This window comes from Pongo pygmaeus, chromosome 6 (genome assembly GCF_028885625.2).
Source record: "Pongo pygmaeus isolate AG05252 chromosome 6, NHGRI_mPonPyg2-v2.0_pri, whole genome shotgun sequence".
Taxonomy (NCBI): domain Eukaryota; kingdom Metazoa; phylum Chordata; class Mammalia; order Primates; family Hominidae; genus Pongo; species Pongo pygmaeus.
The window spans coordinates 65,114,010-65,127,606 of record NC_072379.2 but is presented as its reverse complement, the minus strand read 5'-3'; the positions used below and the strand labels follow the sequence as shown (position 1 = coordinate 65,127,606).

Sequence of the window (13,597 nt, the reverse complement as noted above, 5' to 3'; positions counted from 1 at the left end):
AGGCTAGGAGTTTGAAAGCAGCCTGACCAACATTGCAAAATCTTGTCTCTACTAAAATACAAAAATTAGCTGGGCATGGTGGCACATGCTTGTAATCTTGGCTACTCGGGAGGCTGAGGCAGGAGAATCGCTTAAACCCAGGAGACGTGGAGGATGGAGTGACCCGAGATCTTGCCACTGCACTTCAGCTTCAGTGACAAAGTGAGACTCTGTCTCAAAAAAAATAAATAAATAAATAAAAAATAAAAAAGTGAGAACATACAGTATTTGGTTTTTCTGTTCCTGTATTAATTTGCTTAAACCTAAACTCTTCAGCCTGTTTGCAGAGTTCTTCACAAACTAACCCTGCCTTCCTCACAGCCCAAGTATTGCCATTTCTCTCAGGGGTACTGGTTCTATTTCCAGGATGGTCAAACTGGCAGTTTCCTACAAGCACCATGCTCCCTGAGTCCCCACGATTTTATCAGTGTTCTAATTTCTGGAATGCTTGGTGTCTTACTGTGTTCAGGTTGCTATCACAAAATACCAAGACTTGATTGTGTATAAATACTGGACATTTATTTCTCACAGTTCTGGAGCTGGAAGTTCAAAATCAAGGCAATAGTAAATTCAGGTGTCTGAAGGCTGCTTCATGGTTTGTAGACAGCCCCTTCTAGCTATGTCTTCACATGGTGGAAGGGGCGAGCAAGCTCCGTTGGTCCTAATTTATAGAGACACTAATCCCATTCATGAGGACTCGGCCGTCATGACAAATACACCTCCCAAACACTCCACCTCCTAATACCATCATTATGGGGGTTAGGATTTCAGTATATGAATTTTCAGAGGACATATATTCACATCATAACACCTGCCTTGCCCTGTTCTTTCATCTTAAATATTCAAACCAAGTAACAACTTTTCTGGCAAGTCTTTCTTAATACCATTCCCTCCCAGAGGCAGATATTTCTCCCATGTTTTCATATGCATCCTGGACATACCTCTAATCATGACAGTTCTTATCTTGAGTGTCATAGTTCCAGGATCTCACCTACTGAGCTCACTGAGGGCAGGGACTATCTTGTACTAATCTCTGTATTACTAGCGTGACATGTAATGGGTGCTAAGTAGGAAAAGGTAATAATAATAATATTTGGAGACATTTGTTTCAACACCATTCAAAAATGAAAGTGAATTTTCAGCTTGTTTTTAGTTAACTAGAAGATTGTATCATCAAACTAAACTCTAAAAGGGTAGAATAAACATTTTCTGAGCATTTTGGCTAATTCAAGTTTTATAGTAAAATGTTTATAAACTGGACAGATTATATATAGATTATATCAGAAAAATGAAAAAAAGTTTAAAATGAATAGATACTTGAAGGGAAAGCAAGAAGAGACCAACTTCATTAATGCAGCATTCTCTTACTAATTACATAATATATGCCAGGCTCTAGAAATAGGAAAAATACTTTTTCAGAGTTTTCACATAGTTCCATTGATGTTTCCTGTTTCACGGTAGAAGGAGTTCTGAATAAGGTCCGTGTGGCTGAATAAACATCTTTCTGACTACCCAAACTTTAATCCTCTGGGATGCCACCTAGGGCTTCAGAAGATTAATTTACTTCTAGCTTCCATATGATTCAGAAAGATTGTTTTCATTAATGTGCCTGCCAGTGTGCTCAGTTTGCAACATGAGGGCAGTTTACTTACTTGACATAGCTGCTTATTTCATGCAGTGTTTGAGTTATTGGGAACCTCCACAAATGTTTGATAAATGGGTAAATAAATGAACAAGCAGTATGCTAATTCCACTTTGACAGAATTTATGTCTAATTGATTAAATGGGTCACTGACTTTGTCCTCTCTTTGTAGATTTGATATCATTGGATGATATTTATGAAATTGGACAGTTTTGTTGCCAATTTTGTACGACAAGAAAATCTTTGAAGGAATGCATTGTCTGTAAATTAATTTAACTGCTTTTAACAGTGTTTCTCTTTCTCTAGATTTTAGTGCCAGTTCTTTCTAATAAGAACAACCATAAGTCCTGGTCCTGTTTTACTTCACAAGATATGGAATATCACATAGAAGTCATGAAAAATAAGATGTATATTTTTAGGGGCAAAATGTCTAGAAGAACTCTTCTACCAATTCCCACTGTTGCAGGAAAGATTGATCTGGATCAGAATTGTTCAGAGAACAAGTACGTAACAGTGCAATATATACAGGATATTAAAGTGGAGAGCCAGGCCAGCACGGTGGTTCACGCCTATAATCCCAGCAATTTGGAGGCTGAGGTGGGAGGGTTGCTTGAGCCCAGGAGTTCAAGACTAGCCTGGGAAACATAGTGAGATCTCATCTCCACAAATAAAATAAAATGGAAAGTCAGCATATCCATTTAATATCACACCCCTAGCAAACCCATTAGCAAATAGAGAATTACAACTACATCATATTTTTAAAATAAGTGCAGAAACACCATGTGTATTATTTCCTTTTGAAGTATGCTTTTAAAAAGCAAATTATACAAAAAGCAAACTGTAGTAATTGCCAGGCCAGCAACATTATTCCTTTAGTGAAATGGTTTTTGAGGATATAATTCTTTAACAATGTTTTTTGAGGTTAGAGATATTTCAATGACAGAATAACGTAACCCCACAACTCAAATCAAGACCATAAAAATAATGGATTTTCAAGAATTTATTTTTAGGAAACTAGTTTATGGATGCCTAAAATAACTATTAAAATCTATGTCTTTGGATAAAATGATTCATCTTTGAATTATTTGATTATCTTAATGTTTGTAGGCCACAGTCAAATGAAAGGAGAATACTCCATGCAATTGAATCTGTGGTTATTGAATGGTCACATCAAATCCAAGAAATTGTAGAAAGAGATTCAGTGCAGCGTTTGTTGAATGGTCTTCACTTGTCTCCTCAAGCAGAACTAGATTTCTGGATGATGAGGAGAGAAAATCTGTCATGCATTTATGATCAAGTAAGTAGATAGCCCTAGAAATTGTAAATTAAATTAGCAATGTCTCCTGAGCTGCAATGACCAATAGTTTTAAAGATTTAACACACTGTCTTTGTGTAATTTACTGGTCTGCCCTCTTTTCTTAATCCAGAGTTCTGTATGTGTGGTGTGCACTTTTGACATTAATTTAAAGTAACTTTGCCTTTATGAGAATATTTTGACAGCATTTGAGATGATTGGAAATATTGTGCTACCTTGGAAGAGCAGTACTTACCCAGGGAAATGTTGAAGACTGGAAAATTTAATTAGTCAACTTAATTGATTTGGGAAGGAGTGAGGTCTTGCTTGGTAGAGAGACACCGCTTTGGAAAGACTAACTTTGGCTCCTCTGCTGGGTGCTTACCATACAAATTACTTACTTAAGGTTCTAAAAGTTAAGACATCCATTCACAGGTCTTTTGGAGATTTTCTGAAACAGAAATTTTATATGGAAAAATTAATATTTTACATATATAATATATTAGGTTCTCTAGATGGATCAACTAATAGGATATATGTATATATGAAAGGGAGTTTATTAAGGAGAATTGACTCACAGGATCACAAGGTAAAATTCTTCAATAGGCCGTCTGTAGTTGAGGAGAAAGGGAGCCAGTTGTGAATCAGTCTGAGTCCCAAAACCTCAAAAGTAGTGAAGCCAACAGTACAGCCTTCAGTCTGTGGCCAAAGGCCCAAGAGCCCCTGGCAAACCACTGGTGTAAGTCCAAGAGTCCAAAAGCTGAAGAACTTGGATTCTGATGTTCAAGGGCAGGAAGCATCCAGCATGGGAGAAAGATGAAGGCCAGAAGACTCAGGAAGTCTGTTTTTCCATCTTCTCCTGCCTGCTCTATTCTTGCTGTTCTGGCAGCTGATTAGATGGTGCCTACCCAGACTGAGGGTGAGTCTGCCTCTCCCAGTCCATTGACTCAAAATGTTGGTCTCCTTTGGCAACACCCTCACAGACACACCCAGGAACAATACTTTGCATCCTTCAATCCAATCAAGTTGACACTCAATTATAACTATCACATATAATAATATATATCCAAATTTAAAAACTTAAATGCATATGCCTGCACATTGTGTACATGTACCCTAAAACTTAAAGTATAATAATAAAAAATAAATTAGCAGGGGTTAGGCAAGTTGAGCATAAAAAAAATAAAATAAAAACTTAAATGCAAAATAAAATACAAGGCTAAGAAAAAAATGTATTTTTAAAATTATTTTCAACTTGAAACCAGATATAACTTTGAGTGTTAAATACTGTATCACTTGTGAGTGAAATAGAATTTAAATATTTTATTACAGAATGCATGTATTTAGTAATCGAGTTTATATTTATTAAACTTCTTTTTTTCTTTTAACTTAGCTTCAGGCACCTATTGTCCTCAAAATGGTTAAGATCCTGACAACTAAACAAAGCAGCTATTTTCCTACTCTGAAGGACATTTTTCTGGCTGTGGAAAATGGTAAGACTCTTGTTCCTCAGCCTGGCATCAATATCACCATCTGCTCATGATCCAGCCCCTGCCTGCTCGGCCTTGATATTTACCCTTCCACCATGTTTGTGGAGTGATTGCTCTTGGCTCTTCTAATGATAAATTCATCTCACCCTTTGTACTATATTCTCCACCCATACTAAACTACTTTTAGTTTATCTGGTATATAGTAGATACCTGCCAAAGTGGCTCCAGATTGAAATTTTAATTAGAATGTTTGTGCAGGAGTGAGGTCTTCATTCAGAGGAAAAAAAAAATAACTCTGGATAGAGGTTTTCCAGTCAGCAGATTGGGCTATGGTGAGTCTAGTTATTCATCAGTTCAGTTCCCTGAGTGTGCTTGGTAACCAGTTATTTAGCTTGCAAACACTCAAAGCCATCATTGAAGTTTTGGTGAAGATTAAATGTACAGAGTGGAGGATTTGTTGAATTTTGAATAGACAATGCATGCATCTTGTTACGAACCAGGAATCATAAAATGATATCCAGTTGAAAGTCTTCTCACCATCCTTGTCCTTCTACTATCTAGTTTCAGCCCCACCCAAAGATGACAACCCTGCTCAGTTCCTTGATTTATGTTCATGTTTCTTTGCACATGTATAAGCATTTATTTATGGATATACATGATACTGTGGTTTCAAATAATAAAATTGGAGATAATATGGACAAGTAACTTTTTTTTGTTTGTAACATTAAGAAGTTTATTTTTTCCCATGTGACATTTGGAAAGTTAGGAAATACTGAAAATTCACTTCAAAAATGTTTTAATACATCTTTAGGGTTTTCTGCATGAATTCTGTTTAAAAAGAGGGCATAAGATAAGGAGGAATATATACAGCAGGGGCTCTGTGAGATCTGAATTCCTGTCCCAACCCTGCTTACTGAGCATTTTAAATTGCTAAGCCTCTGGTTTTTCATTGGCCAAATTGGCCTATTAACACCTTCCTTGAAGAATTGCTATGTGGATTTAGTATTTCTCAATCTTGTCATGATCAACATTTTGGGTTAGATAATTTTTTTGTGTGGGGGGCCATCTTACATATTGTAGGATATTTAGCAGTATCTCTGGCCTTTACCTGCTGGCCCCATCCCTGCTGTGATGATCATAAATGTCTCCAGACATGGCCAAATGTCCCCTGGGGGCAAGATTTCTCCTGGTTGAGAATCACTGGGTTAGGGATAGCATATTATACACTATACAAGGTACTAGAGATGTAGTAAGTATGCTTCAATAAATAGAAGCAGTTGGCATTTTTTTTTCTGTGTTAGCATAGGATGAAAATTTTCTCTGGATACAGATTCTGCAGGAATGAATCCCAGGGGTCCTCTGAGCCTTATGCATGTGTGGCCTGGAGATTCAGGAAAAAAACACGTCTCAATAGAACAAGTGGCCCAAACCCATGGTCAAGTTGAAGGAAGAGAGCTCTTCTCAAAGACACACTTCAGGCATTGTGGAGTCACCACCCATGCTGATCACATTTTAAGGACACTTAATATTTAAGGGCACTTACCTACTAGATACGATTATATACTTTTGACATAAACATTGATAAAAATAGTAATTTTGAAACATGAGTACATCTGGGAAAGAGAATAATTCCTGAACCTTCTTTTTATTCTCAGGGCTTTATTGTTACATAGACAGATTAATTGGTTACACAGACAGATTAATTGGTTACACACCAAGTGGCTGGTTCATCCTTGACTCCTGGTGACAAAATTAAGCAGGGCTTTTTTGTTCTTGACACAAGTCTTTTGGGTTAACAACAAAAACTAGAATTTACTTGACTTTGTTCCCTACTTTCATAATAAAATTTGTTCTCAGTTCATCAAGGGTATTTGTAGCCTTGGGAGCAAAATGGAATCTCATGGAGATCCATTTATGGTATATTAAAAGGACCAGTGCTAAGCAAGAGAAAACTTTAGATTCGATTAAGCAGTCATTAATGAGAGTCAAATATTTAAATGTTTTTTTCATATCTATAGCATTTTTTGTTTGATTTTTTTTCTTCCTTTTTCTTTTTTGGAGACAGGGTCTTGCTCTGTTGCCCAGGCTGGAGTGCAGTGGTATGATCATGGCTCACTGCAGCCTCGACCTCCCAGGCTCAAATGATCCATCCACCTCAGCCTCCTGAGGAGCTGGGACCACAGGCAACTGCTACCATGCCCAGCTAATTTTTAAGTTTTTTGTAGAGATGGGGTCTTGCTATTTTGCCCAGGCTGGTTTCGAATTCCTAGACTCAACTAATCCTTCCGAAGTGCTCGGATTACAAGCATGAACCACTGCACCTGGCCTGCTATAGCATTTAAAAAAATATTTACCATGCTTAACATTTGTTTTATTGAAATAAACTTCACATAACATAAAATTAACAATTTTAAAGTATATAATTCATTCAAGTTTTAGTACATTCATGATGTTGTACAACCTCACCTCTGTCGAGTTTCAAAATCCTTTCATCACTGTGCTTAACAATTTTAAGTTAAACTTTTATTAATGATATAATTTTTCTCAATCATTGCATGAGTTACTGTCATAGGAAACTGGAATGAGAGAGTAAACAATTCAATTGTGCTCATACCAAGTTCCTAGAAGGAATTAACATTCTAGTGACGAAGTTTGTAATCCAAGCCATAAAGTGACAACATTGCAAAGAGGTTTTATTCCCACGGTTTCCACAGGGTTGAGTAAATTTCTTTAGACTCCAGGGATATTTTCCCCTTGGGTTTTCCATCACAATTTATTTATGCTATGTGGGTAACTAGATCAGTGCTCTCCCAAATGACTCAGTTACAGATGGACAGTGTCTAAAGTCTTCCAAATTGCTCATGTGTAGATTGTAGGATAAGTAATATAAAGGGAACTATGATAATATTTAAGTGTGGCCGTGTTGTTTTACATGGCTCTCTTCTACATGTAAAGTGAATTTAGAAAAAAAAAAACAAAAAACCGGAATCACGTTAATGATGGTTCTTTGCTTTCAGCCCTTCTCGAAGCCCAAGATGTGGAACTTTACCTGAGACCTCTGAGGAGACACATCCAGTGTCTCCAGGAGATGGAATTCCCACAGACCCGCATATTAATTGCTCCATTATTTCATACCATCTGTCTGATCTGGAGTCATTCCAAGTTTTATAACACCCCAGCTCGGGTTATAGTTTTATTGCAAGAGTTTTGTAATCTCTTCATTAACCAGGTATGAAGCATCAAAAAACAGGAACAATAAGAATTGTTGCTGTGAGGTAGGTTTTACGAGACTAGTGAAGAATAATCTAGTATACAGTAAGAACACCATCTTTTTCTTTTTTCAGAAAGGACATTTATGGTAACAAAGGCCAGGTAACCTTTTAATCCTAAATGGCAGGGAGCTATGAAAATAAGTCAGACATAATCAAAGGACAAGTTGTTGCTTGGTTTTGTTTAACATCTGTACCTTTCTTCAAAAGGCTTTAAGGCAGCTTCCAGCAAAAGACAGACATGTGTAGTACATTCTTTGTAGCCTTCCCTTCGGTTTTCACAGAAACACTGGCTGATAAAAGCCTTTTGGAAAGTGTGGTAAGTTAAGAGCATCTGGCAAAAAGAAAATCCTAAAAAAGTAGTAGAATTGTATTGAAAAAATTCTGATTCATTGTTGATCTTTTAAAATCTCTTTTATAATTGTTTCTGCATTCCTTACTCAATCTGCAAAATGTTAAAAAGAAAAATTTAAAAAAAAAAGGACCACCTCCCTCTGTGTCCTCGTCCTGTCTGTGTGAATGTGGATTCTTCCATGTTCACAGTACCAGAGGGTATTACATAATTTGAGAGCTAAAAGATACTTGGATGCTGCATAATCTAGTGTTCTTATTTGGAACCACTTAGTCTTAATCTGCTCAGGCTGCCATAGCAAAGTACTGTGGATTGGGTAGGTTAAACATCAGAAATTTATTTTCTCACAGTTCTAGAGGCTGAAAGTCTGAGATGAGGGTGCCAGCGTGCTCAGGTTCTGGTGGGGCCCTCTTCCTGGCTTGCTGATGGCTGGCTGCCTTCTCACTGTGTCCTCACTTAGCCATCTTCCTCTTATAAGACCACGGTCCTATCGGATTAAGGCCCCATCTTTATAACCTCATTTAATCACAGTTACCTCCTAAAGACCCTATATCCAGATACAGTCACATTGGGAGTTAGGCTTTCAATATTTATCCATTTGAATGGACACAATTCAGATATTTTTCAAATGAATTAACCAAGACTTGAAAAATGATGTTATTTGCTCAATTTCCCTGAGAAGTTAGGAGGAAAGCCAGACCAAAGAACAGGTCTGCAGACTTGCAGCTTAGAGTTTCTGGAGTATAAGGTTACATTGCTAATATTTTTCATCTCTCTTCCCTCTCTGATTCTGAAAAGATAGAGTGGTGTGTGGGAAAAGCTTTGGACCTAGACCAACCTGGATTCAAATCTAATTGACTCACTTAAGGGAAGTTAAATTACTCCTCAGTTTCCACATCTGTCAGTGGGGATAATGCCTAGTCCATGGCTATTGCGAGGATTCAAAGATAACCTGAGTGAAATGCCCAGCATAGTTCTTGGTGTTTAATCGAGGCTCAGTAAATGTTAGTTGCCTTTTGTTCTTTTACCCAAACTATTGACTTACAGGCTAGTTGCAGCTGTTGGTAGAAGATAACAAGAAGTCGATTCCTTGCTATATTTTGCCATCATCTCCTCTGGTTTTGTTCAATATCTGTTACTCTGTTGGGCAAACTCAGTTTTGCCCTTTTGTTAAACAGGTTCCCTGGGCCCTAATGGTGTAAAACACCACAATCCCTGTTGCAGGGCCAAAAACTATAACCACCACTTCCCCCAAACCCCTTTTTAGGGACCTATTTCTCATTTTGAGAATAATTGAAACTGTTTCACTGTAAATCCTTGTTAATGTATAAATCACAGAGGAGACCATTTGTTAGCATAGGTGACTTATTTTAAGTCCTGTTTACCTGTAAGCCTGTAAACTTCTCATCCCTGGCTTCTAGTCTGTCAACAGCTAGAGTCTGCCAAGCTCCTGATAAAATAATGTGGCTTCTCTTGTTCTTTAGTTCTGGCTTCTATCCAAATGTTTCATTGACCCAATTCCTTTGATTCTATGAACGGCAGATTTCAGACTTTGTGGTAAATATGCCCAACATGTTAGGAGTCAAAAGTTAACAATTAGCCAATGTCCATAGCTGGTTCCCTGAAGCACTAACCACCCTGCCACCAATTTTACTACTTTTATATAGTTATTTAACAAACATTATATAGTGCTTATTTTGTTCAGGAGCTTTTCCAAGCCCTTTACAAAAATTCAAAAGTTAAACCCTCATAGCAACACTATGACATAAGTATTATTAGTAGCTTCATTTTATAATGAAAAAAAAACCCGAAGCCTAAGAAGATAAGTAACTCTCCAACCCAGCAAGTCAGTAATACAGTTCTCACCCACTATACCATGCTCCATGTTTTAAAATAAGTATTTTTAATGTCTAAATGTGACCTAATACATGGTATGCTAATGATAATTGTAAAATATTCTCATTGCATAATGTTGGAACAATGGAAATGGTTCTGGAGTTTCATCACTCTATTATTAAAGCATTTTTATTTTTCCTTCCTCCCAAACTTAGATATATTTATACATGTTATCATGCATACAATTTTGTACTAATTTCTTGAAAGATTATTTTGTTATTGCTGTATATATAAGTTGCTTCCAGCCTCCTTGATTATAAACAACATGCAGAAAAAAACCATACAAAGATCCCCTCTTTTGACTGGAATAATTGGCTTACTATAAATTCCTGATGTTGGTCAAAGGGTACAATCTTTTCATGGCTCTTGAGCAATATTTAATACTTACAAATTATTTTCTAAAAGCTTATATCAATTACATTGTTATTATCAATGTGTAAAAGCTTTCACTATGACCTGTCAACTTGGAGCATTGCCATCTTTAAAAAAACTTGGGGTCATTTATTGGGTATCTAGTGGTAACATGTTTTTAAATTTGTACCTTGCATGATATGTGTGATTACACATTTTATGTTTTCTATAATTGTGTTTCCTCTTGTCACCTACATGCTCTTTGCTTTCATGAATTTATTGATCAAGTTTTTGTGAAAATTCAAACCCTTTCTATGTTACATATTAGAGGTCATAAGCTGACATGCTGTCAACTCATTTGGCCCAAAGATCAATGCAGTGTTTTTATTTTGTATAATATTTTTAATTTAAAATTGTTAATACTTAAATTGGATAGATCTCATTTAAATGCCAGCATTTCAGCCTCCACTGAAAACTCAGAGATCTTGCCACAGTGCTTGCACCATCCCCATAGGCGCAGCCAGTGACTATAGCTTCAAATGCCCCTTTAGGTGAAACAGGTGCTGTCTAGATGACCATGACCTTCACTGTTCACTGTCGTTTCTGATCTACTTTACTCAGTTTCATTATATGCTTGACCTTATGACTGGAATGCCAGTCAGAGTCAGAAACCCTTTGTTACTTTAAAAGCAAATCTATTTCTTTTCTCTTGTTTTCCAGCAGTGACCATTAACATCATTATTTAGGCCAGACACATAAAAGGCATCACCTGTTCACCTTGCATGCTAGCACAGGCTTTGGTAATGGGGTCTTAATGCCTTGCCTTTCTTCTCTGGTAACCTGACTCTAGTCCATGGTCCTTGTGTGTCATTATCACTCTAGCCACTACCTTGTCTATTCCATGGCTTGGTGTATCTATTGTAGACATTGTCACCTACAAGATCCTAAGTGAGGAAGAGTTTAAGTCTGAGTAGTCGAGTGTGGAGTAGAGCTGTCAGCACTGAGCTAAAATAACAGTCCCTAAAAACATAGCCAAAAGAATAGAGAAGCAGCAGCAGGGAGACGAGCCTCAAACTAACAATATCATTGGTAAATTGGTTAATTGATCATTAGCTTATTGATAAATAAGTTGGTTAGCAGTATTTTAGTTTATAAGACTTCTGAAGTGGGACTAGTTCATCCTAAATCTAGTGGCTTTTAACTTGTTTGTGCTGGTACCATTAAGTATGAGATGATAGAGCTGGTGTGGTTAGGCATGCTCCAGAGTGGGTACTGTGAGAGGTAGAAAAGAATTTCGAGTTTATGAGCTAAAAGGGATTTTGAGGTTCACCTAATTCATTTCCCTCATTCTGCAGCTAAGGAAATAGATCTCTGAGACAACTTAGCTAGTATCCCAAAAGTAGTTCGTGGCCCCTAGTAGGATCACAGCCGGCCCCTAGTAGGGTCACAGCCAGCCCCTGCGTCAGGTCATGCTTTTTCCTTCACACACTCTGCCTCCCCATGCAAGGAGACAGACTGGGTGTTGTCATTTAGGACATTAAGTACTATCTTAAGAGGCCTTACTCAACAGTGGGCTGTATGAACAGGAGAGTCCTTGTCTATGATTGTCTCATCTATGTGAGGGCCAGCCAGGAATAAACATTAAGCATGGCTTGTCCTAGGGATGTTACTTTAAATACAAGTAATTAGGTAACGGAGGGCTGCTAAAGCAGAAAGGGCCACTCAAGCAAAAGATATAGTCGTTTGCCTTAGATTTTTCAGCATCCTAAAAAGACACATTTACTATAAAGAATACATAGAGATAAAGGTATATGGAATACACCATATGCCATACCAAAGTGTAAACTCTTTTAAAATTCACATTGCTAAGGGATTCCTGGTGGTTCTCATTACTGCCCTGAATGACTTGCTATTATAGCAGCCCTCATGTGGAGGTTAATTTTCTATCTAACCTGACTGGGAAATAAAAGCATAGATTGGGAAGGAGTCTAATCAGTAGGGGTTTTAGACACTAAATGAATGATTTCCTTATTGCCTTACAAATTCATGGCACAGAGCCTATATTGCATGTAAAACTGTTTTCATTAATGGGAAATGAAAGGTCATATGCCTACATTTAGGGAAGAAGTGCTTCCCTCTGCTATTTTGAACTCAGGGCTTTCATTACATTATCCATTGACATCTTGAACAACATTCTAAGCAACCACAAAATTGAAGGCACACAAATTAAACCTATAATTTATATGAGGTTAAGATGCGTCAGGAAGAGGTAGCATACAAAAGAACCTTCAGAATGCAGAGGTTCTTGGTCCTTGAAGAGGGGAATTCTGAATGTTTATACCAAATATGAAGAGAGAAGAAGTTGGGAGTGTTGGTTGGTCCCATGAGAATTTGACCAGTGCCACATGGATCTTCTAGTCTTTTCTTTTATCCTTCTCTTCTCTTCCTTTCTTTTCCTTTATTCAAAACTAGTTCATGTGGCACATGTCAGCTAGATTGTATGTCCTATAATGTTACTTGAGCCCCCAGAAGAGAAGTTTGCTAACTTGAAAGAATTTCCACTGTTACACACTCCTAATCAGCTCTTTCTCTTTGCAAATGGCCCTGAACTACCAGGTAAAGTGAGCATACTTTAAAAATTCATGTTCTGATAGATTTCCTTGTCTGGCTTATGTATTCTTTATATGAGAAAATGATTGTTCAGAATATTTGCTGGCAGGCACACTCATGCAAATTACACGACAGTTGTCATATAATGAGGCTTAGCAACAATTTAGTCATTTGCTAGAATGTAAAAATCCAGAAATAGTAGGGTCTCCTGTATATAATTCTAACTTATACAAGTATGTCATTGAAGTCCAAGTAGTTGAATTTCTAGAATTTGTGCTTTCTTTCTTTCAGCATTGCTGGCCCAACTTTAGATACTGGCATTTAAAAATGATTCTTTGAAACAGAGATGGTTACAGGGAGAAACTGTTAAACATAGTTTTGATCATTGTTCCCTTTCATTAAATCCTAGGCAATAGCTTACCTTTCACCTGAGGACCTTTTGAGGGGAGAAATAGAAGAGTCACTGGAAAAGGTGCAGGTGGCTGTTAACATCTTAAAGACTTTCAAAAACTCCTTTTTCAACTATAGAAAAAAATTGGCAAGCTATTTTATGGGAAGAAAGCTGAGACCATGGGATTTCCAGTCTCATCTGGTGTTTTGCAGATTTGACAAGTTTCTTGATCGTTTAATAAAAATGGAGGTATTCATTTTTTG

The 13,597-nt window shown here is 37.2% G+C and overlaps 1 protein-coding gene across 1 annotated transcript in view; it reads left to right on the top strand.

Moving 5' to 3' along the window:
- Positions 1-13,597, top strand: part of DNAH11 (dynein axonemal heavy chain 11) — a 355,283-nt gene that overhangs the window by 13,804 nt on the left and 327,882 nt on the right. The window contains exons 3-7 of the mRNA XM_063667481.1: positions 1,988-2,184; positions 2,789-2,978; positions 4,369-4,468; positions 7,483-7,694; positions 13,353-13,583. Of these exons, the coding sequence (XP_063523551.1) occupies positions 1,988-2,184; positions 2,789-2,978; positions 4,369-4,468; positions 7,483-7,694; positions 13,353-13,583 (930 nt within the window). The remainder of the gene's footprint in view (positions 1-1,987; positions 2,185-2,788; positions 2,979-4,368; positions 4,469-7,482; positions 7,695-13,352; positions 13,584-13,597) is intronic.